This window comes from Solea solea, chromosome 1 (genome assembly GCF_958295425.1).
Source record: "Solea solea chromosome 1, fSolSol10.1, whole genome shotgun sequence".
In the NCBI taxonomy this organism is placed as follows: domain Eukaryota; kingdom Metazoa; phylum Chordata; class Actinopteri; order Pleuronectiformes; family Soleidae; genus Solea; species Solea solea.
Genome location: NC_081134.1, coordinates 22,270,120 through 22,297,497, shown reverse-complemented (window position 1 = coordinate 22,297,497; position 27,378 = coordinate 22,270,120). Strand labels below are relative to the sequence as shown.

The following is a 27,378-nucleotide window of genomic DNA, read 5'->3' as shown; positions in this document are numbered from 1 at the left end:
AATGTCTTTTTTTGTCACTTTGGCTTTAGAAATCATACATTCAGATTAATGTCAGTGTCATAAAGTGACCACACGAGGCAGCAGAGGACCAGCAGCTCCTGTGGTGAGTGGTTTACAGTCTGTCTAACAGTGAGATAAAGACGTGAACATGTCACACAGATATCGTGAGACAGGACTGTGATTGAGAACTTCACACTGTGTGTGGGGTTCAGTGGGTAACACCAATGACTCACATGTCACCCCAGTGAACAAACAGTTTCTGGTTTCTGTGTCTGGTTTCAGGGACCGACTGAGGTGTGTCTGCAGATCAGCTGTCCTCATCATCATCCTCATCATCGTCATCATGGTCACAGTAACTAAGGCAGGTGCGGTTTTATGGCTCCTGTCAGAGAGTAAAGTCCTGCTGTCAGAGACAGACGCCACATTATCAAAGGACAGAGACCAGATCAGACCAGAGCGTCCACCAACCAATCAACCAACCAACCATCCAACCAGCCTCACTGCACTGCTCCTGGACCAGGCCTTCACAGCCTTCTCCAGCCCTGACTGTCCACAGGCTCCACTCGCAGCTGACAGGCTTTCCTCTCACGTTGTCTCTGACCAGGAAAAGTGTCCACCATGTCGACGGCTGTGCAGGCGACCGGGTTCCTCATGTGCATCATCAGCTGGCTGCTCAATGGAGCGTCGCTCGCCAACGACTACTGGAAGATCTCCACCGTGTCCGGCAGCGTCATCATCTCACAGAGGCAGTTTGAGAACCTGTGGCACTCGTGTGCGGAGAACAGCGCCGGCATCGCCGAGTGTCGGGACTTTGAGACGCTGCTCGGTCTCCCCGGTAAGAGTTTGTCTTCCTTAGTCTTTAGCCTTTGTTTGAACAAGATTTGTGGCTCTAATGAATATAATGATTGAAAAAAAAAACAGAAGAGAATGAAATCATTGACAAACTGTGGGGAAATAAACTGAAATTTGACAGAAAACAAGAAAGCATGTGAAGCTGCTCTCTGGATTTTCCCGCCTAAAATCTAATCATCAAATCATGACCAGGATCAAACCTGTTCTCCTCTTTTATTTTAAATTCACGTCTAATGTAAAAAAATCAAGCGTAGGAATCCATTTGTCACTGAATTGCTCAATATTAGTGTTTTTTACTTTTACTGGCAGCCATTTTGTGCTTTGTCCTCCACTGAAGGTAAAATGGAGGGAAAGTATAAACAGGACGAAGCAGAATTCCAAGAGATTAAAGTTGGAATTCTGGTTTGTCAAAAATTCTGAGATTAGAGTTGTTACACGGATTCCAATCTCTCAGAATTCATGCTGTTTTCTTTTTTTTTGTTTTTTTAATTCTCGTTTACATGGGTCCCTCATACTCTTCCGTGGTGTTTTGAGTCGATAATGATCGAAGGTTACAACCTTGATGAAGGTTTAATTAATTAATTAAATAAAAGATTGCAGTGTTTTAAAACACGACGTCTTAAAACATCACAGTGTTAAAACACTCTCTTTTCACCCCTTCACCTTAAATACTGTATGTTATGAGTGAATGTGGCTGATTGTTCTGCTCAAATAAGAGACGATCATAAAGAGGCGCGGCAGCGGTTTTTATGGGTCACTAATAAATGACCAGGACGAGCAGTTACTCAAAGAGACACACATGAACATGACAACATAAATAATAAATAAAGAATAACCCTCGTTACACACATCACATTGTTCAGTTCAATCTGAGGGAAAAACAGCAGCAACATTTAAAAAGAGGTTTGATTCACGTAGATGAACCCACTCAACTCGATTAACTCCATCACCAATGTTACGTTTAACAAAAACGAATTGAAAACATTTTATTACGAATGAATGAATGTCCGTCTCAAATACAACCTTTCAAAATAAAAGACACTTCATATGAAGGCTTATTATGTAAGAAATCAATTTTAAAAAACAAAACTAAAAACTTTTGTTTTTGTTATTTGTTTAGTTTTAATAAAAACCTTGGTTGTTTGTGATTTTAGCTCGCAGCGACACAGGAGCTGCTGGTCCTCTGCTGCCTCGTGTGGTCACTTTGTGTCACTGAGTTAAGTCTAAATGAGAAATTTAGGCCGAATTCATTAAAACATGACATTTGAACTTAGTGATGGAGGAAACAGTGGATCAACAACTCCTGTGTGTGTGATGTTAAAATCACTGATTTTCTCTGTGAGGTTTGGTGTAGGAGAGTGAGTGTTTACAAACTTCAGTTTCCTGTTGGGAAATTCTGTCTCACTGTGAGATAAAGACGTGGACATCGTAGACTTAAAGTGACGTTATTTTTTGATGTGTGAACGTTTCCTCTCTGTGTGCAGGTTACGTGCAGGCGTGTCGCGCTCTCATGATCATCGCTCTGCTCATGGGCCTGGCGTGCATGGTCGTGTCTCTGCTCGGCGTCAAGTGCATCAGGATCGGTTCGACCACGGACCAGACCAAGGCCAAGATCGCCTTCACCGGGGGAATCCTAAGCATGCTCTCCGGTGAGTCCACGAGCTGACGGCATACGGGGCGTGGAGAGAACGTGGGGTGTGGTGCGAGTGTGGGGGTGTGGTGCGAGCGTGGGGGTGTGGTGCGAGTGTGGGGGTGTGGTGTGAGTGCGTGGAGTCAGCACGTGGCGTGGAGCGAGCGCGGCACCATCTCTGGTTGGTGATCACATGTGTTTGTGTTTGCAGGTCTGTGCGTGTTGATCGCGTGTTCCTGGTACGCCTACAGAGTCGTCCAGGACTTCAACAACCCATTCTATGGCGGCGTGAGGTGAGATCACCGCTCATGTGTTCACTCTGTCACTTGTTTACAGCGGATTCACTGCGTCACATGTTTTTAAAGGTTCGAGCTGGGCACCGGTCTCTTCCTGGGATGGGGTGGAGCCAGTCTGGCGTTCCTGGGCGGGGCTTTACTCTGCACTGCGTGTTGCAAAGCATCGGCAGGAGAAAAGAAAGGGTAAATGTTCAAAGTTTCACTGTGACCTGTCAGCTGATGTCACTTCCTGTCCCTGTAAACATGCTAATGTCACTTCCTGTCAGTGTAAACATGCTGATGTCACTTCCAGTCATTGTAAACATGCTGATGTCACTTTCTGTGACATGAGGAAAAACTGGTTTTAGCCACTTCAAGATACAGTGAGTAATCTTGGTTTCATGTCACAGCTGAACGTCCCTCACCTCACTCCTCTCTTCCAAGTGTGTTGTTGAACCCCCGTAGCTTTCACTTAGCATCAAAACATGTTTAGTTTGTCCACTGTGGGCTCCTGTATAAACATGGAGGTCCAAAATGGCTTCCTCCATAGACCTGGCACTGCTCCTGATGTGACTTGTGTGTACTTGTGTACTTGTGTACTTGCGTACTTGCGTACTCCCGTACTTGTGAAAACGTCATCAGCCTCAGTCCAAGTGCTGTTCCAATTCTCAAGTAAGTGAACAGCGAGGACGGTTCTCAAACCCGGAAAGTGTTCTCGCGCCGCCCATTTTTACCAAGTATGCATCGGAGGTGACTTAAGCGTACTTGGGATGGCCATGTATCCCAGAATGCATTTTGGCGGAACATAGCAGCAGATAATACAAATAAAAATCTGAAATAAATATTTCTCTGTGTCCCGGAACAAAGTTTTAACATCATTTGAGGTGAGAAATTAGTAATTTAGAATACAAACATGTGGTTTGTGTATGAAGATATGACGTATTTATAGTTTGACAGCGACGTTGTCAGAGATGATAGGCTCCGCCTCTGTGGACGCTGGTGCTCACAGTGTCCAGCAGAGGACAGCGTTACCCCGGCCTGTCCTGATGAAATAATGACGTCTCTGTCATTAGATGCTTGGTGTGATCCATAGATTTGTTGTTGACGTGTTATTTTGGCAGTTTGAAAGTTTGTATATTTTGTTTATTTTAACTTTGAATACATATATATACACACACACACACACACTACTCTACAATGCTGTAATATATCTATTTCCACATTGTACTGTATATTGTAAGAAAAATTAATTAATAAATGAAGTTAAATATTTAAAATGTGAAAATAATAACTATATTCATGCATTTATTAAAAGTATTTCATGTGCTCATTTATAAGCCTCTGTATGTCAGGCTGGTTCTCAGCAGCAGGGGGCGCTCACAGCACTGTCAGCACTTACTATGATTCAGCTCACTTCATTATGTCTCTATGTCTCTTGTTTTTTCAGAGGGTTCTATGGAAACCCACCAAAGACGGTCTACACGGCTACAGCCAAGTCTGATCCAGATTCAGCCAGAGCATATGTCTGAACACACACACACACACACACACACACACACACACTGCTCTCTGCTGCCCTCGTGTGGCAGCTTTGACAAATATCTTGGGAACAATGAGAGGTTTTTTGTTGTTGTTTTGAAATTAAAAATTTAAATGTGAGGAAGAGACGACGTTTTTGTGTTTAATCTTAATGTTAAAGTTTGTTGTTTGCTGAATAAAGCTTGTTTTACATAAGAAAATAAGTTTGTGTGTTAATGTACGTATGTATTACACACTTTTAATGTGTGTGTGTTACACACTTTTAGAATGCATGTCATTTCACTCGTTTCTGTTTTTTTATGTCTCTTTGTGTCCTTCTGAAGTTGTTTTGTGTCTTTTTTATGTCTCTGTGTCCTTCCGAAGTTGTTTTGTGTCTTTTTTATGTCTCTTTGTGTCCTTCCGAAGTTGTTTTGGGTCTTTTTTATGTCTCTTTGTGTCCTTCCGAAGTTGTTTTGTGTCTTTTTCATGTCTCTTTGTGTCCTTCCGAAGTTGTTTTGGGTCTTTTTCATGTCTCTTTGTGTCCTTCCGAAGTTGTTTTGGGTCTTTTTCATGTCTCTTTGTGTCCTTCCGAAGTTGTTTTGTGTTTTTTTTATGTCTCTTTGTGTCCTTCTGAAGTTGTTTTGTGCCTTTCTGTGTGACATCTGTTCATTCTGGGCCACTTCCTGTTTTATATTGAAATTTCACATCCTTCTCTTGTTGGAGACACAGGTACTTCCTGTCATGTTTCCACACCCACCAGTTTGATGACGTGTCCCACCCTCATTTCTTTAACTTGTCTTCTGTTTGTGATACAAATTATCCACCAACAAATGTCTGTGTGTGTGTGTGTCTGTGTCTGTCTGTGTGTGTAGGGGTGTCCGTGTGTGTGTCTGTGTGTGTGTGTCTGTCTGCGTGTGTGTCTGTCTGTGTGTCCGTGTGTGTGTGTGTGTGTGTGTGTCTGTCTGTGTGTCCGTGTGTGTGTGTGTGTGTGTGTGTGTGTGTGTGTGTCTGTCTGCGTGTGGGTGTCCGTGTGTGTGTGTCTGTGTGTGTCTGTCTCCGATTGGTCCCCTGCCTGGAAGCTCGGGGGTCCCGGATTGGTGTGCCGTCTGTTCTCCACTGCCAACCAGAGGAGCCCAGTTGCTGTGATGCCATGACTTCCTTTATTTAACTGGCAGTCATTGGAGCGACGAGGCGGCTCATCTTTGTGTGTTGCTGAGCCCGCCTTGTTCGTAACAGGGAGAAGCATATGTGTTATCTGGTGTTAAGTGAATGAGATTCGTGGAGGTCAGTTTGGTTGTTGCGGGGACAGGGCAGAATTTAGCAGGGGAAAAAACACTGTTTTGCACTCTGACTTTTCTGTATCTCACATTAGTTTAGGGGTGCTGTTTTCATGTGTATTTTGGTTTTTAGGGAGCAGTATAGTAGTGAGGTTTTCCTTTATCGTTTCTTTTTTATTTAATCAAGGCTCCAGGTTAGCGAGTTCTCCTTTTGTTCTATTTATTTATTGATTTGAACAGCATCCACTCGCCCTTTGTTTCCAGTTAATACCTCACCTCCTTTTGTTAATTGAAGCAATTTGAAATTATAATTAATAAATATCTTTGTTTAACCGTAAAAAATCTGGTTGTTATGTTACTTCCGTCTACCCCTTTAGCCTGGTCGTAACAGTGTGTGTCTGTGTGTATGTGTGCATGTGTGTGTGTGTGTGTGTGTCCGTGTGTGTGTCTGTGTATGTGTCTGTCTGTCTGCCTATCTGTGTGTGTGTGTGTGTGTGTCCGTGTGTGTGTCTGTGTGTATGCGTGTCTGTGTGTGTGTGATAATCTCTTGTGTAATAATGATGATAATGCAGTGCACGACAACAATAATCCACCTGTGTCTGTTCACTGCTGACAGAGAGAACAGTGGATTAAAGCTGCACACACACACACTCGCGAGCACAAAGACACACACACACACACACACACACACACACACTCTCTGTCTCTCTGTCTGTCTCTCTGTCTGTCTGTCTCTCTCTCTCTTGCTCTCTGTCTGTCTCTTTCTCTGTCTGTCTCTCTCTCTCTCTGTCTCTTTCTCTGTCTGTCTGTCTCTCTCTCTAATCTGCAGTGTTGTGCTGACTGAAGGGGAACCCACTTCAATCCTCTCAGTGTCTCATTCACAGGAAGTGTGTGTGTGTGTGTGTGTGTGTGTGTGTGGGGGGGGGGGGGGGCGGGTGTCAAAGGTCACAGCCGAGCCTTCTGATTGGCTATTGGATGGAGTTGATGAGGTTGTGACTGACAGTTCACATATAAAGCCTCTGATTATTCAACGACTCACCTTCACATCAGCTGCTCAGGTGAGTCTGTCTGTCTGTCTGTGTCCGTCTGTGTCTCTGTCTATCTGTGTGTCTGTCTGTCTGTGTCTCTGTGTGTGTCTCTGTCTGTCTGTGTGTCTGTGTGTCTCTGTCTGTCTGTGTGTGTGTCTGTCTGTGTATGTGTGTCTCTGTCTGTCTGTCTGTCTGTGTGTGTATGTGTGTCTGTCTGTCTGTATCTTTGTGTGTCTCTGTCTGTCTGTGTGTGTGTGTGTCTGTCTGTGTATGTGTCTGTCTCTGTGTGAGTGTGTGTGTGTGTGTGTGTGCGTGTGTCTGTCTGTCTTGTATGTGTGTCTGTCTCTGTGTGAGTGTGTCTCTGTCTGTGTGTGTGTCTCATTCTCTTTACTTTTGGACATTATACATACACATATATGTAAAGATGAAAAGAGATAGATTTAAATGTTATAAAGAAAATAAATCAATTTAAAGCAGGAACATTGTTTGTGTTTATAGTATAATATAGTAAACATTTACAGTTTTTGTTTTTATATTATTATTTGACAACGTCACTGAATGCATTTTTTATTTTTCTGTTTATTAAAAAAACAAAGTTTTTTTATTCACTGAAAAAAACATCAGAGACGTTTTTAACGAGATGGAAAAGCTCAGAGGAGATAAGTCGCTTTAAATCTGTCACCTCAACAAGGTGACACACACACACACACACACACACACCCACACTTTCTTTCACACACACACACTCTCTCTCTCTCTCTCACACACACACACACACACACCCACACTTTCTTTCACACACACACACTCTCTCTCTCACACACACACACTCTCGCTCTCTCTCTCACACACACACACGCACACCTCAGTTTGACTTTTCATGTATTTATTTTCACTTTTTTTCTGATTGTTTTGTTTATGTTGACATCATAACTCACAGTTTACAGTTTTATCTCGTCTATCATAATTATGACTTTTCAACATTTTCTCATCTAAGTTTGGACTTTCTATCATATTTTAAGGTTTTCCCTTGAAATGTTGACATTTATGTCATCATTGTTGTCACATGACTCTGAGCAGGTGGACAAGCCACGCCCACATTTGGGGGAGGGGGCTTCAAGATTTTGGGGAGGACCTGCTCTCAAGATTTATTTCCACTTATTTTGTCTAAAATGTTCCTCTCAAAAGTGCTTTATTGAAGTACATGAATAAAAAATAACGAAATAAAAGTACAATAGTCTTCGTTTTAATTTGTACAGTCACAGAGTGAAGAGACATTTTTTTTCCTGAAAACTTTGGATTTGTGAATAAAAGATAAATCAAACATAGAAACATGGAGACTTTGGGGTAAATATGATTTACAATCAAAAGCTTTTACTCCAAAGTCTTTTATGGTTTTTTTCCGTAATGGTGATGTCATCGGGGGCATGGCCACAGGCCTCACACACTCTGACGTCTTTGTGTTTCAGCCTCGCCGTCGCTACGTCAACATGAGTCCGAAAAATGTCGTGTTCAAGAAAATCTGTAAGGACAAGTCGGTGAGTGACCAGACAAACACACAAACATACAAACAAGTCATTTCTCTGTGTGTTAACTTCACCGCAGCGTCTTCTCTCCTGCGTCAGGTGGGCGTGTACATGGGAAAACGAGACTTTGTGGACCGCGTCGACTCTGTGGAACCAGTGGGTGAGTTTGTCCATGTGACCTTTGACCCCACAACACAATCACATGCTAACATGTTAACTAAAACTATGAACTTTTAAAAAAACAATTGTGACCCAAATTTGTGACAATGTTTTAAAGGACCTGAAGAAAATCTCCATCAACCCATCTGTGGGTCCCGAACCCAGTGTTTTGGAATCACTTAACCAAAAATAATCTAATAGTCTACGATCTCTAAGATCGTCACATGTTCACATCTTTATCTCACTGTTAGACAGACTTTTCAACAGGAAACAGAAGTTTGTAAACCACTCACTCTCCCACACCAAAGTCCATAGAGAAAATCAGTGATTTTAGCTGGCGGGGACACAGGTGGTCCTCTGCTGCCTCGTGTGGTCACTTTGTGTCACTGCGGTAAATCTGAGTGAAGGATTTCAAACACTGAACTGACAAAATAGTAAATTTAAACTTAGTGATGTTAAAATCACTGATTTTCTCTATGGACTTTGGTGTGGGAGAGTGAGTGGTTTACAAACTTTAGTTTCCTGTTGGAAAAGTCTGTCTAACAGTGAGATAAAGACGAGAACATGTGACGTAGATTTTATTTAATACGTTTTTTTTATAATAAAACCACATGTGAAACAAAACCCTGAACTTTCCCTTTAAATGTGTTTTATTTTTGCATCCCACAAACAGTGTGTTCTGTTTCACTTTATTCTGAAATTACATATTTTATTTTCTAAACTAAAATATTATGTAAATCTGTTTTTTTTTTCTACCACTAGATGGCGTTGTCCTCATTGATCCTGAGGCTCTGCAGGGACGGAAAGGTGAGACGAAGGATTGTCCAAAAAAAAAACACTGTTTAACAAACCTGGACAAAGTCAAGACAAATAGGAAAAGAAAATATGTCGGACAGCCACCAGGAGGCGACTGCACTTCATTTCCTTGTTCAGATGATCTTCACACTGGACCACACAGTGTGATTGACAGCTGGTCTCGTCCAATAGGAGATGATGGTAACGGTAGCCTCCGGTTTCTCTTCTGCCCTCTAGTGTTCGTCACCCTGTCTTGCACCTTTCGCTACGGCAGAGACGACATGGACGTGATGGGAATCGCGTTCCGCAGGGAGCTGTACATGTCCACGCGGCAGGTGTATCCTCCACTGCAGGACAGAGACAAAGGTGTCCACACCAAGACACAGGCGCGGCTGCTGCGCAAGCTAGGAGACAACGCATTCCCGTTCTTCTTTGAGGTGAGAGACAACTCCTCACTGTCCACACACTGTCCACTCACTGTCCACACGCCTCTTTGTGGACACAACTGTTTGCTGTGATGCTAAAATCGCTGATTTTCGTTATTTGGTTTGGTGTGAGAGAATTTACGGTTTACGAAATTTGAGTTTCTTGTTGGAAAAGTCTGTCTAACAGTGAGATAAAGACGTGAACATGTTCTTAAAAATATTGTAGACTTAAAGTCATGTGGATTTTATTCAATATGTCTTTTGTTGAGGGCCTAGAATCAGTCTTTTAGAGTAAAACTGACAGTAGACCAGCAGCTCCTGTGTCCCTGTGAGCTAAAATCACTGATTTTCTCTCTGGTCTTTGGTGTGGGAGAGTAAGTGGTTTAGAAACTTCAGTTTCCTGTTGAAAAATCTGTCTAACAGTGAGATAAAGACGTGAAACATGTGACGTAGATATCGTAGACTACTATCATTTTTCTCCGAAAATGTAATCATTCTTATTGATTGATTGACACTCTTTTATAAATCACACTAAAAACTATTATTCTGTCCACACTTGAGTTGAAGCATTTGTAGAAATTACTCATTGATCAGTATTTTATATCTGACGTGTGTTTCATTGTCTTTTGTTTTCAGTTTCCTGACAACCTGCCTTGCTCAGTGGCTATGCAGCCGGCACAGCATGACATCGGAAAGGTATTTACACCTCAGGATTTAAACCAGCAGCAACTGATGGTGATGGTGATGATGATGATGATGATGATGATGATGATGATGATGATGATGACGATGACGATGTCTCTTCTGTCTGTAGCAATGTGCAGTGGAGTTTGAGATCAAAGCATTCAGCGCTGAGAGTCAGGACGCTAAAGTTCGCAAGCGGTCAGTCAAAGACAAAAAAACCTTGACGCAGCTGCGCGGTCAATAAAAACAACACAGGGTGTGATACTGTGCTTTGTCCACCAGGAGCACTGTGAAGCTGATGATCAGGAAGGTCCAGTTCGCTCCAGAGAGCGAGGGAGTGGCGCCCTCTGTTGAAACAACTCGGGACTTTGTCATGTCCGACAAACCACTGCACGTCAAGGCCAGTCTGGATAAAGAGGTGAGACACGTCCCTTTCGTCCTCATCTCACGTCTCCACCGGTCACCGTGTGACCGTGTCCACCATGAGCTCTGCTGATGTGGATGTTTTCAGATTTTCTACCACGGTGAGGTCATCAAGGTGCACGTGAGCGTCACCAACAGCTCCAGCAAGAACATCAAGAACATCATCGTCTCAGGTAAGAATCAATCTCACTTTGGTTTATAAAAGACAAAGGTCACGTGTTTTGTCGTGTGGACGTGTGAGGCACTGACACACTCAACAAAAGTTTGTAAACCACACCAAACCTCATGGAGAAAATCAGTGATTTTAGCTCACAGGGACACAGGACCTGCTGCTCTACTACTGCCTCGTGTGGTCACTTTGTGTCACTGAGGTAAGGATTTCTAAAAGATTTTAAAAGCCGAATTTTACAAAATCAGACATTTAAACATAGTGATGGAGGCAGCAGTGGATCAACAACTCCTGTGTGCTGTGATGTTTAAATCACTGATTTTCTCTATTGGGTTTGGTGTGGGAGAGTGAGTGGTTTACAAAAGTCTGTGTAACAGTGAGATAAAGACGTGAACATGACTTAAATTGACGTAGATTTTATTCATTATGTCTTTTGTTAAGGGCCTAGAATCAGTTCTGTAAGTGTTAAACTGAAGTTTGTAAACCACTCACTCTCCCACACCAAACCCAATAGAGAAAATCAGTGATTTTAACATCACAGCACACAGGAGTTGTGATTTTCTCTATGAACTTTAGTGTGAGAAAGTGAGTGGTTTACAAACTTCAATTTCCTGTTGGAAAAGTGTGTCTGAACATGTGACGTTAGTCTCTGATCACACTTGTTAGTGATGACTTGTTTTTGTCTCCTCAGTGGATCAGGTGGCCACGGTGGTGCTGTACTCCAACGACAGTTATGTGAAAGCTGTGGCTATCGAGGAGTTTGGGTAATAGTCGGCACACAGAGAAATATCATTATATCATCATATACTGTATATGTTGATCATTAACGATCTCGTAGCTTGATTATAAAATGATTAAACTGGACTTTCATAACAGAAATCAAATAAAGATCATTCACCTGTTTGAGAAATAACAGAGGTCCCAAAGTTGAGCCTTGTGGGACACCACATGTGACGTGAACACAAACTACATTTCAGTGGATCACCACAAAAAACCATAGGTCTGTGGTTCTCAAACTGTGGTACGTGAGCTCCCTCTGGTGGTGGTTGGAAACATTTTCGCAGAGGCATGTTTGGCTCTGTATTTCTTCCTTTTTTTGAGAACAATATTTGTTACACAGTTACACAGAAAAATTGTGTTATTGTCATTAACAGCTTCATATGTGACCACCACAACCTTTTACAGCTGTCGTGATAAAATAATGATGAGCTGACTGATTATGGTCTGTCCCGCTGTTGTAATATAATACACTCTATATCATTAATAATAATAACGTCTGAAACCTTCAGAGACTCTGTGTCGGCCGGAGCCACGCTGCAGAAAACCTACGCTCTGCTGCCCCTACTGGTCAACAACAGGGAGAGGAGGGGCATCGCTCTGGACGGAAAACTCAAGCACGAGGACACAAACCTGGCCTCGTCCAGCATGTGAGCGACCAATCAGAGCACAGGGCCATCTGTGTGTGTGTGTGTGTGTGTGTGTGTCCAGGTATTACTAATGTTGTGGGGACCTAAACATGTTAATACAGTCACATTATGGGGACTTGTCTTCCTTGTGGGGACAAAAATCAAGTCCCCATAACGTAAATGACTACATTTTAAGGTGAAGATATGTTTTAAGTTTAGGGTTAGGATTAGGCCAGTAGTATTTGTGGTTAAGGTTAGAGTATGTCTCCAGGAAATGTCCCCTCAAGTCATGAATGTCGAACATGTGTGTGTGTGTGTGTGTGTGTGTGTCACTCTCTTCTTCTCTTTCAGTGTAAAGGAGGGAGTGTTGAAGGAGGTCATGGGAATCATGGTTTCATACAAAGTCACAGTGAAACTCATCGTTGGAGGGTGAGTCTGTTTCTCTTTCAAGACATTTTCTGTATTCATGGTCACATGAAGTTTAGTTTGTGTGTGTGTGTGTGTGTGTGTACACTTGTTTACAGTTCTACTGTTCACTGTGTATAATGTTTATAATATTTCTAATCTTTATAAAGTTTATGATATTTATAATGTTTATAATATTTATAATGTTTATACTATTTATAATATTTATAATGTTTTTACTATTTATTACTGCGCCCTTCTGGTGACATAGGTGGAAAAAAAATATTCCGTGGCCACAAATTACGCGTGGGACGAGATCCTATTCTGTGGCCACGACTTGTTTAATGCATGGGAACGAGATGATTATTAGGTGGCCACGCGTTATTAAGAAATGTTAGTCATTTCATCAGTGAGACTGTTGACTTTCTGGCATCAGTAGCTTCAGCCGCAAACATGGACCAGTTTGATCTGATTTCTTTTTATTTTAATCTAGGGATGAATTATATTGATATTATTAGGTCACTTGCGGTTAGACATGGACCAATTCTGAGCAAGAGACACTTAATTCGGCTGCTCAAAAAGCAGCGTAAACAATATGCTGACCTCGGGGAAGTTATAGATTTCATCATGCAGCAGCTGGAAGGACCTGGAAGACTGTATGGCTATAGGTGGATGACCGCACCAAAACTGGGCACCACCCATAGGCGCCGATCCCGTGGGTGCCTATGGTTTGAGCACCCACCGGGGGATAGCCATCAAAAAAATAAAAAATAAAAAACAAACTAACTAAATAAATAAAACTGCATCTTTAAAATGATCGGAATCACATTATCCAATGAAAAGTATTACAGCTCTGTGTGTATGGTGAATAATTAAGTCCCATCGTTGTGTGGGCATGATATGCGCATCAGTTGCTTGTATAGCCGGTTCAGTGTCACAGCACCGTGGACAGCTGTGTGTGTGTGTGTGTGTGTGTGTGTGCGTGTGTGTGTGTGTGTGTACAGGTGCAGCGCGATCAATAGACAGAGACCGTGTCACTCAGTTTAATCTTGTAAATAAAACTTTCGGCCCTATTCAATTTTCCCTCTATTGACATAAGTGAGGAGAGAGAGAGAGAGAGAGAGAGAGAGAGAGACGGGCAGCGGCTCCTTCCCGACCCAGGACCTTCTCTCTCCCTCTGACCCGCCGGAATAGAACAGCACCCTCTCAGTGTTCTGAGTCCATCAAAATAGGCTATAGCATGAATTAGAAAACAAAGAAATTCTATGTAAAATCAGATGTTCAGAAGCAGTGAGCACGCCACCCCATATAGTCAGAATTATATGATCTTTATATGACGGGCAAAAATATAAATCGGCGCCTATGACACCACCCCATCAATATGGAACTTGAATCATCTCGTTCCCACGCGTTATTAATTCGTGGCCACGGAATATTTTTTTTCCCACCCATGTCACCAGACGGGCTCCGTAATTTATAATATTTATAAAGTTCATTGTATATGAAGTAAAGTTGTTTGTTGTCTCTTCACAGGATGATGAGCTCAAGGTTTGTGTTTTTCTTTAGTAACATTAACTGATGATTAGTGTATTGATTATTGATCAATGTATCGATTGATTATCAGTGTATTGATTATTGATTATTGATCAGTGTATCAATTAATGATCAGTGTATTGATTGATTATCAGTATATTGATTATTGATCAGTGTATTGGTTAATGATCAGTGTATTGATTGATTATCAGTGTATTGATTATTGATCAGTGTATTGGTTAATGATCAGTGTATTGATTGATTATCAGTATATTGATTATTGGTCAGTGTATTGATTAATGATCAGTGTATTGATTGATTATCAGTGTATCCATTATTGATCAGTGTATTGATTGTTGATCAGTGTATCGATTATTGATCAGTGTATCGATTAGTGTATCGATTATTGATCAGTGTATCGATTATTGATCAGTGTATTGATTGATTATCAGTGTATTGATTGATTATAATAAATTGATTGATTATCAGTGTATTGATTGATTATAGTGTATTTATTATTGATCAGTGTATTGACTAATGATCAGTGTATTGATTAATGATCATTGTATCGATTATTGATCAGTGTATTGATTAATGATCAGTGTATCGATTATCGATCAGTGTATCGATTATCGATCAGTGTATTGATTAATTATCAGTGTATCAATTGGTGATCAGTGTATTGATTAATGATCAGTGTATTGATTAATGATCAGTGTATCGATTATTGATCAGTGTATTGATTAATGAGCAGTGTATTGATTGATTATAGTGTATTGATTATTGATCAGTATATTGACTAATGATCAGTGTATTGATTATTGATCAGTGTATCGATTAATGATCACTGTATCAATTATTGATCAGTGTATTGATTAATGATCAGTGTATTGATTATTGATCAGTGTATTGATTAATTATCAGTGTATCGATTGATTATCAGTGTATTGATTATTGATCAGTGTATCAATTGATGATCAGTGTATTGATTAATGATCAGTGTATTGATTAATAATCAATGTATCGATTATTGATCAGTGTATTGATTGATGTGTTACAGTGAGGTCGGCCTGGAGGTTCCCTTCAAACTGATGCATCCTAAACCTGACGCAGGTATGACCACACACAGTGTTTCATTTTACACACGTCTTCACACACAAAAATGACTCAGCAAAAAAAATGAGAGAGAGACAGAGAGAGAGAGGATCTAAATGTGTTTGTGTCTTTGTTGCTGCCAACAGTAAAGGAGAGGTAAGACACCTGTCTTTCTGTGTGTGTGTGTGTGTGTGTGTGTGTGTCTGAGATTAGCCCTGATACCGTCAGTCTTTGCACTAAAATATAGTGGTTTTCTCTTTCTCTTGTTGTCGTCGTTGTTGTCGTCTCCACAGCGAGGTGGAGGAGGAGCTGGTGTTCCAGGAGTTCAAACGTTCATACCTGAAGGGGATGATTGATGACGACGAGGACGGTAATGTGTCGGGCGGCGAAGATATGGCGGCCAAGGAGAAATAGAGGAGGCCGGAGCAAAGGATGCTGGGAGTCTGTGCTAGAGCGCGACGGACACAGTTGAATTAAAGGAGCAGTTTCCCGTTCAGTGGTTTTCCTCTTAGCTGCCAGCATGCTAACACGCTAACACGCAGACATGTGTTGTTCAGGTGTGAGAGAGTGAACTCTTATCTCACTGTCAGACAGACTTTTGTAAACCACTTACTCTGCCACACCAAAGTCCATAGAGAAAATCAGTGATTTAAGCTGCGGGGACACAGGAGCTGCTGGTCCTCTGCCGCCTTGTGTGGTCACTTTGTGTCACTGAGGTCAATCTGAACGAGGGATTCGTTGACAAAATGACATCACTATGAACTTAGTGATAGAGGCAGCAGCGGATCAACAACTCCTGTGTGCTATGATGTTAAAAGTATGCATAGATTTTCTCTATGCACTTGTGTGTGGGAGAGTGAGTGGTTTACAAACCTCAGCTCAAGATATCGCAGACTCACTGAGTCATCTGTTAAGAGGCTAAAATCTGTTATTTCTCTAGCTCACACAGCTTAGTCTATCCCTTTTGTGTGTTCACATCATTGTTTTACGGCTTTTAGACTTTTAGTCACGTTTCTTTTGTGTTTGAAGTTGTTCCTGAATCTGAAAGTCTTTCATTAAACGTCTCTCTCTGTTTAAACTCTTTACCTTTGTGTGTCTGCTGCATTCCATTTTACATCAGAAGTCGGAACTGTGGGCGTGACATCAGTGGATGTTTACCACTGATGTAAAAGTTTCCAAGATCCGACTACAAATGGAACGCTGCATTTCTTGTGTGTAGTGTGTAAACTTTATTTCTTTGAAAAACCGTATTTGTGAAAATCCTCACTTTACAGTCATAAACACCACCACACCCACTGTCACTAATTGCCCCGCCCACCTGCGAAAACAAAAACAAACATGACTTTGTATTATTGTGTATTTTGGGTTATAATAGGCCCTGAAGTTGGCATGCACCTGGTGCATGATGGGTAACATTCACCTTCCTGTTGTTGTCAGAGTAGCCATGGGCTAATCAGTTATGCCATTATCAATAAACGTTCAACATCATGCCGTGGTCCGATAACTCATTGTTATATTTAGTAACACAACGGTGAAAGATATTACATGTATTTTTTAGGGGGTGGAGCTTTGACTAGAGGGCTGATGCGAGGAGGCGGGGTCTAACAGGCACCCCTCCCCGTTACTTTTCCACATTCACTGACATTGAGACTCATGAATAAAGAAAGAGGCGGAGCGTTTTGTTCGTACTTCACCTTTTATTTGAATAGAATTTGTAAACATTAAGATCATGAGCACAAATACAGATGAACGTTACAAAACCACAGTGCCACCTTCAGTATTCCGGGGGGAGCTTCGGGAGGAGGCGGGATGTGTCAGTTTTATTTAATATAGCAGAGTTTTAAACGTGGCTGAGTTTTAAACGTGGCTGAGTTTTAAACGTGGCAGAGTTTTAAACGTAGCTGAGTTTTAAACGTGGCAGAGTTTTAAACGTGGCAGAGTTTTAAACGTAGCTGAGTTTTAAACGTGGCAGAGTTTTAAACATGGCTGAGTTTTAAACGTGGCAGAGTTTTAAACGTAGCTGAGTTTTAAACGTAGCTGAGTTTTAAACGTAGCTGAGTTTTAAACGTGGCTGAGTTTTAAACGTGGCAGAGTTTTAAACGTGGCAGAGTTTTAAACGTAGCTGAGTTTTAAACGTGGCACACAAGTAAAACATCTTTGAACAAAAACATGGTTTTTTTTGGTGTCGAGTCCACTTGTCTTTATCCGTCTTTGTCTGTGAGGACTCTTTGACTCTTTTGACTCTTTGATCGTCTCGTCGCGTACAAGAACTCGTCTTTAATGCATCAGCACCTGAAAACCCGATTCGATAAATCCAGCACGAATCGCAATCAAAAGACAAATTTTTTAACTCACAGCAGACCGACTCCGCCCTCACCTTCTTCTGATCTGCATACGTACGCTTTCAGAAACAATCATTATTTAAAAAATGAAAAAATAAAAGGTTCTATTAGACTCTGAAGCAGGAACAGCAGAGGAATCAAGGCCCTTCATCAGGTTTGGCTTTTTACTACTTTTGTAAAGAAACATCTGCATTTGTCAAACTGTTCAAAATCAAGGATTTTAGCAGATTTGTGAAGCTCTCTGTTTTTTCCATGTTGACTTTGATCAGTCAGGACTGACACAGAGAAACGCATCGTCCGTTCTTACTTTATCTGCATTTGTGGTTCATAGAGAGTGGAAATATGCTGTTCATCAATATAGTTCAGGTTTTGACCACAGGTCATTTCCTTGCTCAGTTTAAAAACATATTTCTGGTGTTTTTTTAGAAAGAGTGTTGAGACTGTGGGCTGTCAGCGCCCCCTGCTGCTGAGAAAAAGCACAAGACACGTTTGTCTTGTCTATGAGTGTGAACATGTGTGACGAAGTCTACAATATCTACGTCACATGATCACGTCTTTATCTCACTGTTAGACTTTTCCAACAGGAAACTGAGGTTTGTAAACCACTCACTCTCCCACAAAGTCCATAGAGAAAATCAGTGATTTTAACATCACAGCACACGAGAGTTGTTGATCCACTGCTGCCTTCATCACTAAGTTCAAATGTCTGATTTTAGTGAGTTTGGCTTTGAAAATCCTTTGTTCAGATTTACGCCGGTGACACAAAGTGACCACACGAGGCAGCAGAGGACCAGCAGCTCCTGTGTCCCCGCCAGCTAAAATAACTGAGAGTGAGTGGTTTACACACTTCAGTTTCTTGTCTCAGTGAGTTAAGACGCGAACATGTGACGTAGACATCGCAGACTTAAACCGACGTAAATCTTATTACACAAGTCTTTTGTGAAGTGGATAAAATCTTGCGTCTCTGTTGTCAACCATTTTGTTTTTACTGAGAGTGAGCCTCTGTGTCTCAAGCTGGTTTTCAGCAGCAGGGGGCGCCCAGCCCAGGTAGCTCCACACTTCTAAAAAACCTCAGCTACCTCTTCACAGCTGTTGCTAACTCAGCTAACTGCTATTAGTCAAAACGTTATTGAACTATAACGACAAACATTTAGCAGCAGACAACCACGTCCTGAATGATCAAACTCAAAGTTGGAACCAGCGAGCCTGAGCTTCTGTAGATTCACATGCAGAACTTGCTCACACAGGTGAGCTGTGATTTACTCTGGAACTATTTAACCAGGTAACAACAGTTGACACGTTACTACGCACGACTTCTAACTAGTCTAACCAAAATTGCCTGTTTCAAAAACGGGCAATTTTGCATCTTTAGCAAACCCCTCCTTTAAATCTTGCCGTTATAAATACACAGAATGTTGGATTAGATTGGATGCATGTGGAAACTTCACCCAAAACTACAACTGACTGATGCCAACTATGGTGAAGGGGTGGTGGTCGTGTTAGTATTACCCCAAGTAAAGGGTCGGTTCGGATCAAGTGGTGATGTAGAATCTCGGCCCAACATAGGCATGCAGGAGTCCGGGTACAGCAGGTAGCCAGAGAAGGTGCTGCTGCTCTCGCTGTCGGCGTAAAGGCCGTTGGTGTTACTATTCTTCACCTGCAGCCAAACCCAGTCTCCTGCCTTGAGGTGGAGGATGACGGATTGGCTGGCTGTGGAATGGCTGGTCTCTTCCGTGGTTGTCACAACGAAGTTGAAGTTGTGGAACAGGCCGACCTTGAGTTTCCCGACCACGGCCAGGTGGTAGGAGAAGACGTAGATGCCGTCGACGGGGGCTGTGAATAGCCCCATGTTTGGGTTGAAGTGAAGCTGCTGATTGATGTGGACATGTGTGAATGGAATGGGCCAGTTGGGGATAGGAAATGAGTCGTTGGTACTTGCAGAGAAAGCCGATTGGATGGCAGGGCTGCAGGGTCCAATTGGACCCATGAGACCCATTTGACCCTCGTCGCCTTTTGTCCCTGTGGAGCCCCGTACACCTTGAATGCCAATGTCACCCTTTGCCCCCTTATCCCCCTTTGGCCCTGGACCTCCGTCTTTTCCATTTATCCCATCACTGCACTCGCACAGTCCCTGCTCACCCATGTCACCCTTCGGGCCATCAAGCCCAGGATGGCCAGGATCACCCAGGTCACCTTTATCCCCCTTAAAACCCTTTGGTCCAATATCTCCAGCTAACCCAGGCAAGCCCCGGGCTCCAGCTGATCCGGGGGGTCCTTGTGGACCCGGCGGACCCGGGGCACTGTCACAGGTGTCAGGGCATGAGCCGGTTTCTCCCTGAAGGCCTGGTGTACCCGGAGGTCCCATCAGTCCAAAGTCCCCTTTCTCTCCTGGAAACGCACACACACACAAAGTCAGATGCTAATGTATGAAAATCCCGAGCAGCTTAACACTTTTCCACTAATGTGTTGAGGCCATCAAAGTATTCCCAAAAAAATTAAAAACACCTTCAAAAATCATTATCAAAAAAACCAATTTTTTTGCCTGCAGATGGCGGCAGGGAGGCAGGAATCTGTTGAGTCTGAGGTGATTATTTGGCCTCACATATGTAGAGTGATGGAGGATTTATATTTTATTTTCCATGTTTGATTCTTCTAACCATAAACCATGTTGTTAAAGGGACATTTCAGGGGTTCTTTAGGAGTCATCATATGGGGGTACACACACTGAGTTAGTGTTAAGGTTAGAGTTCACCAAACGAGCCCCAAATGCAGCCAAAAACCAGCCTGAGACACGGAGGCTCACTATCAGTGAAAACATGGCTGCCAGCAGAGACACGAGAAGATAAACAATATTTTGGCTACTGAACAAAAGATGCAATAAAATCTACGTCAGGTTAAGTCTCTGATATCTACGTCACATGTTTACGTCTTTATCTCACTGTCAGACAGACTTTTCCAACAGAAAACTGAAGTTTGTAAACCACTCACTCTCCCACACCAAAGTCCATAGAGAAAATCAGTGATTTTAACATCACACACACAGGAGTTGTTGATCCACTGCTGCCTCCATCACTAAGTTGAAATGTTTTAATTTGTCACTTCGTCATTTGGAAATCTTTCTTTAGATTGACTTTAGTGATACAAAGTGACCGCCAGCTAAAATCACTGATTTTCTCTTAAACTGATGTAAGATTTTATCAGGTGAGTCTTTTATTAAGTGGATAAAAGCAGTTTTTATGGTGTAAATGGAGTCAATAACAGTGAACAGTGATCTCTGACCTTTAAATCCTTGCGCGCCCTTGTACCCCATGACACCGCTCCAGCCGGTCTCTCCTTTCTCCCCAATGTCGCCCTTCTGACCTGAAACAAAGACATTACATTACATTACATTACATGTCATTTAGCAGACGCTTTTATCCGAAGCGACTTACAATAAGTGCATTTAAACATTTGGGTACAAATAAGAGCTAGAAGTAAGTAAGAGCTTCAAGTAAATCAAACTATGAAGTGCTAGTCATAAGTGCGATATATATATATATATATATATATATTTTTTTTTATTTTTTATTTTTTTTATTTTTTTGTCGTCGTCTTTATCGTCTTAGTCGAGGTAGAGTCGGAAGAAATGTGTTTTTAGTCGGCGGCGGAAGATGTGGAGGCTTTCCGCTGTCCGGATGTCGATGGGGAGCTCGTTCCACCATTTGGGAGCGAGGACAGTGAACAGTCTCGAGTTCTGTAAATGCCTCTGCGATCCTCTCAGTGAGGGGGCAGCGAGCCGGTTTGCCGATGCAGAGCGAAGTGGGCGGGCTGGGGTGTAGGTTTTGATCATGTCCTGGATGTAGGCTGGACCGGATCCGTTTGTAGCATGGAACGCAAGCACTAGAGTCTTGAAGCGGATGCGAGCAGCTACAGGAAGCCAGTGAAGGGAGCGGAGGAGAGGTGTAGTGTGGGAGAATTTTGGTAAGTTGAAGACCAGTCGAGCTGCTGCATTCTGGATGAGTTGCAGGGGACGGACATTAAAACGACCAGGCTGACTGGAAACTAACACCAGGTACTTCACATGAACCCGCCTACTGTAGCTTTAAGTTACACTGTGTTATACACAAACAGGAACAGCAAACTCACCCTTGATCCCTTGAAGTCCAGAGAATCCTCGTGGACCTCTGAAGCCCCTCAGTCCGTCACTCCCCGGACTCCCAGACATTCCTGTTCAACAAGGACACTCAGCTTTAGTGGAATTAAACTACCAACCCAGAGGAGATTTAGTGACAAACTCCACAGTAACGCTGCTTACATGTTCATATTTATTTATTTTAACCTTTATTATTTTAATTTTAACACAGCTAATGTAGCCTGACATTAGCAGCTTATGTAGCCTGACGCTGTAGCATGTGTGTTTGACGTTAGCAGTTAATGTAGCCTGACATTAGCAGCTAATGTAGCCTGCTGCTGTAGCATGTGTGTTTGTTGTTAGCATCTAATATAGCCTGCTGCTGTAGCATGTGGGTTTGACGTTAGCATCTAATGTAGCCTGACACTATAGCATGTATTTGTTGTTTGCAGCTAATGTAGCCTGATGTTTGCAGCTAATTTAGCCTGACGCTGTAGCGTGTGTGTTTGACATTAGCAGCTCATGTAGCCTGACATTAGCAGTGTGAAAAAATAAAAGCAGGATATATTTTAATCTAGTAGATGATGAAATGAGATTGTGGTGCCAAAGATGAAGCGTCACACATCTATGTGTATTATCCAGTGCTTGGGTTATACTTTAAATGGGTTGACATGCCTGGAAGACCGCGGTCTCCATGGTCTCCTTTAGGCCCGATGGTGCCTTTACAGTGTGAACAGATGCACTGAAATGGAATCTGGCTGGTGGGCAGTGGGGTGAGGTTCCACAGAAGCATGTTACACATATCCGTGTCAGACAACTGAAGCCTGGGGTCGTTAACGGGCGTGCTGCCATTTAACATCCTGTTGAAATTGTTTGGTGAACCCAAGGAGTCGCCATCATCGTCAGTGTCATTGCCTTGGCCCGCCACGACTGAGCAAAGGGAGGACAGGACCAGGAGTCCCACAAACCTCAGCGACATCTGGAGGAAAGGACAGCGTGATGGAGCCCAGAGGACAAGGTTTAGATCATTAGACTGACAAACTGCTCTGACCTGCTATTTAAAGTGTTTGTATGTGAGCAGCCGCTGCACTGAGAACCAGCTGAGGTTCACTGTTCAAAAGACTTATGTCGTAAAATGTACGTCAGTTTAAGTCTACGATATCTACGTCACCTGTTCACATCTTTATCTCACTGTGAGGCAGACTTTTCCAACAGGAAACTGAAGTTTGTAAACCAGTCACTCTCCCACACCAAACCTCATAGAGAAAATCAGTGATTTTAACATCACACACACAGGAGTTGTTGATCCACTGCTGCCTCCATCACTAAGTTCAAATGTCTGATTTTGTCACTTCAGTGTTTGAAATCCTTTGTTCAGATTGACCTCAGTGACACAAAGTGACCACACGAGGCAGCAGAGGACCAGCAGCTCCTGTGTCCCCGCAGCTAAAATCACTGATTTTCTCTATGAGGTTTGGTGTGGGAGAGTGAGTGGTAATGGTTTGTGTCGTGGCCAAAATAATGTTTTCCTTGAGTCTCTATCGGCAGCCATTTTATTATCCTTGAGAGTGAGCCTCTGTGTCTCAGGTCAGTTCTCAGTAGCAGGGGACGCTCATAGCTCAGTCAGTACTCAGTAACTCATACAATCACACTTCAAAATAACCCACACTATCCTTTTAATCCATCTAACACCATCTAACAAGGTCATTCACAGATCACAGGTGAATGATCACAGGACTGTTCATGTCTGCAGTTAAGAAGACGCACTTTATTGTATTATTATTTATTCACGTGGATGCCATGTTTGTTTACATTTTTAACAAATCTGTTCAAACTAATGCTCTCTCTCTCTCTCGCCCACAAAAACCAATGCTCTCTCTCTCTCTCGCCCACAAAAACCAATGCTCTCTCACTCTCTCGCCCACAAAAACCAATGCTCTCTCACTCTCTCGCCCACAAAAAACAATGCTCTCTCACTCTCTCGCCCGAAAAAACCAATGCTCTCTCACTCTCTCGCCCACAAAAACCAATGCTCTCTCACTCTCTCGCCCACAAAAACCAATGCTCTCTCACTCTCTCGCCCACAAAAACCAATGCTCTCTCACTCTCTCGCCCACAAAAACCAATGCTCTCTCACTCTCTCGCCCACAAAAACCAATGCTCTCTCACTCTCTCGCCCACAAAAAACAATGCTCTATCACTCTCTCGCCCACAAAAACCAATGCTCTCTCTTGCCCATAAAAACCAAAGCACTCTCTCTCTCTCTCTCACCCACAAAAAACAATGCTCACTCTCTCTCTCTCTCTCACTCGCCCACAAAAAGCAATGCTCTCTCTTGCCCATAAAAACCAATGCTCTCTCTCTCTCTCTCTCGCCCACAAAAACCAATGCTCTCTCACTCTCTTACCCACAAAAACCAATGCTCTCTCACCCATAAAAACCAAAGCACTCTCTCTTGCCCATAAAAACCAATGCTCTCTCACTCTCTCGCCCACAAAAATTAATGCTCTCTCTCTCGCCCATAAAAACCAACGCACTCTCTCTCTATCTCGCCCACAAAAACCAATGCTCTCTCACTCTCTTACCCACAAAAACCAATGCTCTCTCACCCATAAAAACCAAAGCACTCTCTCTTGCCCATAAAAACCAATGCTCTCTCACTCTCTCGCCCACAAAAATTAATGCTCTCTCTCTCGCCCATAAAAACCAACGCACTCTCTCTCTATCTCGCCCACAAAAACCAATGCTCTCTCTCTCTCTGTCTCTCTCTCTCTCTCTCTCTCTCAATGGTCAGATGTGAGGTTAAGTTGTTGTTTATTTGTTTGCGTGTTAATTTAAAATAAATAAACAGTGAAAGTTAGATGAATAAGAATCCTGGGTGAAACTCACCGCTCGCTCGGACGTCCGTCGCATCATCTGAACAAGAGTTTGTGGGAAAATGAGCAGGAGGGAGGAGACTTTGATCCATTTATAATCCTCCTGCAGAACAAAAGCTCTTTCAGGTGTGTCCTCACCTGGACACAAAGACAAGGCAGAGGAGGCTGCGCTCCATTGTCCCAGTGATGAAGAGGATCTGACCTCCTTTACTGACACGACAATCCCAGCAGAAAGAAGAGACGACTGCTTATCTCGCCATCACTCTCTCTCTCTCTTTCGCTCTCTCTCTTCATCCTCTCTTCACCCTCTCTTCTTCCTCTCTTCACCCTCTCTTCATCCCCTCTTCACCCCCTCTTCATCCTCTCTTCACCCTCTCTTCATCCCCTCTTCACCCCCTCTTTATCCTCTCTTCACCCTCTCTTCATCCTCTCTTCACCCTCTCTTTATCCTCTCTTCATCCTCTCTTTATCCTCTCTTCACCCTCTCTTTATCCTCTCTTCACCCTCTCTTCATCCTCTCTTTATCCTCTCTTCATCCTCTCTTTATCCTCTCTTCATCCTCTCTTTATTCACAGTCACTTTCTCTTCACTTTTATTTATTTATAATAAAAATCACCAAACATTCGCTCAGATTCGACCTGATAAATATAAATATATATAAAAAATAAACAGCAGCTAGTTAATGTTTGTTGTTTTTGTGACCGTGTGAATCATCACTTCTTCACAATAAACAGCCTACTTCTTTTGTGTGTGTGTGTGTGTGTGAGAGAGACTGTGTGTGTGTGTGTGTGAGTGAACGCCAGTTGACTGAAAGAAAAGAAAAAGAAAAGAAGTGGAATCTGAAACCAGAGGAAACTGTTACATGTTATGCTTTAAAGCAGGGGTGTCAAACATACGGATTGGAGGGTCCAATCCGGCCTTCAGGGAGAATTTGTGAAAATTGAATGTCAAACACTATATCTTTGAGTTCCAGACACGTCTTTATAGATTTGGAGTTCTTGTTGTTTGTCGTTATTTTGTTATTATGCTTTTTCTGCTGCGGCCCACTTGAGTTCAAATTTTGCTCTATGTGGCCCTTGAACTAAAATGAGTTCAGGGGCACCACGGCTTTAAAGGGATAGTTCAGTTCTTCTTAACAATCTTAGCCAGCAGACACGAAAGACCACTCACTCTCCCACACCAAAGTCCAGAGAGAAAACCAGTGATTTTAGCTGCTAGTCCTCTGCTGCCTCGTGTGGTCACTTTGTGTCACTGAGGTCAATCTGAACAAAGGAACTGAAGTGACAAAATAAGTGTTTGAACTTAGCGATGGAGGCAGTGGATCAACAACTCCTGTGTGATGTTAAAATCACTGATTTTCTCTATGAGGTTTGGTGTGGGAGAGTGAGTGGTTTACAAACTTCAGTTTCCTGTTGGAAAAGTGTGTCTGACAGTGAGATAAAGACGTGAACATGTCCTGAAGATATCATAGACTTAAACTGACGCAGATTTAACTTGATACAGTTTTTGTTACGTTGCTAAAATATGTTTTTCCTTGTGTAAAACTTTGTTGCCTGTGGAAACAGAGGCGTGTCCTTCATGTCCTTAGGCAGCTTTTCATCTGAAAAATCAGTAAGGAAGACAAAAGGGAAACTGAGCCGCGGGAACAAGGACGAGGCACAAAAGGAGGAGATGAATAGTTAACCTTAATAAATGACCTGGTTTCCACAGCCAGAGATGCTCAGTGACGCCCCTGGAGGCCAGCCAAGGTTTCACACCTGGACCAACAGCAGGTTCTGACGAACACCTGAGGTCACCTGACACTCCATCACACACACACACACACACACACACACACACACACACACGCACACACGCTGGGTCACTTGTAATCGTGTCGTCGTTGGTTTCTAAGACGTGAGGAAACTCACAGGATTCTCCCGAAAACACGTTCCAATGTTCTCTGTAAAAACACCTTAATAACATCCGAAAAGAAACGAAAAAACACGTCCTTAACATTACAAAAAAAAGGTGTTTACCTTAACACTTTACTAATGTTACATAAAACACATTACCAAAATCCAAAAACATGCTCACACTAACGAAAAACACTTTCATTACATTAAAAAAGACATGACATCACTAATGTAATTGAAAGACTACAAAACACTGACTTCACTGAAATACACACTATTAGTAACATTAAAAAGGAAATGAAACAAAGTGACTTAGGTGAATATAACAAACAAAATTTAACATTTAAAATCAACAAAAAACATGTTACTATCATAACCACAAACTTGGAAAATAACATTGGAAAAAACCTTAAAAATGTGACGCAAACACTTTACCGTAAAGACATTGCTAAAATGTTGGAAAGCACGTTGCAAATTCTACGCAGAAAACATCAGACATTATGAAAACACGACTCATAACATAAAAAACGCATTACTAAAGTAACCGTTAAAATGGTTACCATAAAAAAACCTTGTTAATGTTTAAAAAAAAGAAATAAATAAATGTTTATAACACTCCAATAAAAATGGCCCCAAAATGAGCAAAAAACATGCAGTCATGATCGGGCCCTTGCGTCCTCATGCAAGCCTTTGAGGATTTAGCAAATCGCCAAAATGGACTCCAAGATTCCAAATGGCCAACTTCCTGTTGGGTTGAGGTTACGATCGACTTTTTTGTTTGTCTCGGGCGATAACATCTTCACACCAAGTTACGGGAAATTCGGTGGAACTCGATGTATGCCAAAGTCATAGGGCACTTCCTGTTTCGTGGCAAATAGTCGGAATTCGCCAAAAAACGGCAAGGGTTGCCGTGGCCACGCCATTTTGAATCCGTAAGACCTTTCGACAGCTTTT

The 27,378-nt window shown here is 42.3% G+C and overlaps 3 protein-coding genes across 5 annotated transcripts; 2 read left to right on the top strand and 1 right to left on the bottom strand.

Moving 5' to 3' along the window:
* The first annotated feature begins 395 nt into the window (after positions 1 to 395).
* Positions 396 to 4,424, top strand: cldn15la (claudin 15-like a). The gene is made up of 5 exons (XM_058627547.1): positions 396 to 835; positions 2,337 to 2,501; positions 2,694 to 2,775; positions 2,848 to 2,961; positions 4,205 to 4,424. Exons 1-5 carry the CDS (start codon positions 619 to 621, stop codon positions 4,284 to 4,286), a joined length of 660 nt encoding a protein of 219 aa, XP_058483530.1. The 5' UTR covers positions 396 to 618; the 3' UTR covers positions 4,287 to 4,424.
* Positions 4,425 to 6,579: 2,155 nt separating this feature from the next.
* saga (S-antigen; retina and pineal gland (arrestin) a) lies at positions 6,580 to 16,688 on the top strand. Of its 3 annotated transcripts, XM_058627455.1 has the most exons (15): positions 6,580 to 6,610; positions 8,050 to 8,118; positions 8,206 to 8,266; positions 9,028 to 9,072; positions 9,298 to 9,497; positions 10,122 to 10,181; positions 10,300 to 10,367; positions 10,452 to 10,587; positions 10,681 to 10,765; positions 11,453 to 11,525; positions 12,051 to 12,188; positions 12,519 to 12,596; positions 14,106 to 14,120; positions 15,166 to 15,218; positions 15,494 to 16,688. In XM_058627455.1, exons 2-15 carry the CDS (start codon positions 8,071 to 8,073, stop codon positions 15,541 to 15,543), a joined length of 1,110 nt encoding a protein of 369 aa, XP_058483438.1. In that variant the 5' UTR covers positions 6,580 to 6,610; positions 8,050 to 8,070; the 3' UTR covers positions 15,544 to 16,688. The 3 variants fall into 3 exon arrangements, with proteins under 3 accessions (XP_058483438.1, XP_058483420.1, XP_058483430.1); XM_058627437.1 differs by lacking the exon at positions 6,580 to 6,610 and having other exon boundaries at positions 7,674 to 8,118; XM_058627447.1 differs by lacking the exons at positions 6,580 to 6,610; positions 14,106 to 14,120 and having other exon boundaries at positions 7,675 to 8,118.
* Positions 16,689 to 16,877: 189 nt separating this feature from the next.
* On the bottom strand, positions 16,878 to 24,624 carry LOC131458320 (complement C1q and tumor necrosis factor-related protein 9-like). The gene is made up of 5 exons (XM_058627336.1): positions 24,543 to 24,624; positions 22,329 to 22,632; positions 21,668 to 21,748; positions 20,822 to 20,902; positions 16,878 to 19,930 (listed from the first exon to the last, which is right to left on the bottom strand). The coding sequence occupies exons 1-5, from the start codon at positions 24,567 to 24,569 to the stop codon at positions 19,017 to 19,019; spliced, it is 1,407 nt and encodes a 468-aa protein (XP_058483319.1). The 5' UTR covers positions 24,570 to 24,624; the 3' UTR covers positions 16,878 to 19,016.
* Between the last annotated feature and the right edge of the window lie 2,754 nt (positions 24,625 to 27,378).

Excerpts from the sequence above, each read along its gene's own strand:
- cldn15la (XM_058627547.1), top strand. The coding sequence starts at position 619 with ATGTCGACGGCTGTGCAGGCGACCGGGTTCCTCATGTGCATCATCAGC. Across the intron at positions 836-2,336 it reads GACGCTGCTCGGTCTCCCCG|GTTACGTGCAGGCGTGTCGC; the intron begins GTAAGAGTTTGT and ends CTCTGTGTGCAG. Across the intron at positions 2,962-4,204 it reads TCGGCAGGAGAAAAGAAAGG|AGGGTTCTATGGAAACCCAC; the intron begins GTAAATGTTCAA and ends TTGTTTTTTCAG.
- saga (XM_058627437.1), top strand. The coding sequence starts at position 7,972 with ATGGTTTTTTTCCGTAATGGTGATGTCATCGGGGGCATGGCCACAGGC. Across the intron at positions 9,073-9,297 it reads GGCTCTGCAGGGACGGAAAG|TGTTCGTCACCCTGTCTTGC; the intron begins GTGAGACGAAGG and ends TCTGCCCTCTAG. Across the intron at positions 11,526-12,050 it reads GTGGCTATCGAGGAGTTTGG|AGACTCTGTGTCGGCCGGAG; the intron begins GTAATAGTCGGC and ends TGAAACCTTCAG.
- LOC131458320 (XM_058627336.1), bottom strand. The coding sequence starts at position 24,569 with ATGATGCGACGGACGTCCGAGCGAGCG. Across the intron at positions 22,633-24,542 it reads GACGGACGTCCGAGCGAGCG|ATGTCGCTGAGGTTTGTGGG; the intron begins GTGAGTTTCACC and ends CCTTTCCTCCAG. Across the intron at positions 19,931-20,821 it reads GGGCGCGCAAGGATTTAAAG|GAGAGAAAGGGGACTTTGGA; the intron begins GTCAGAGATCAC and ends GTGCGTTTCCAG.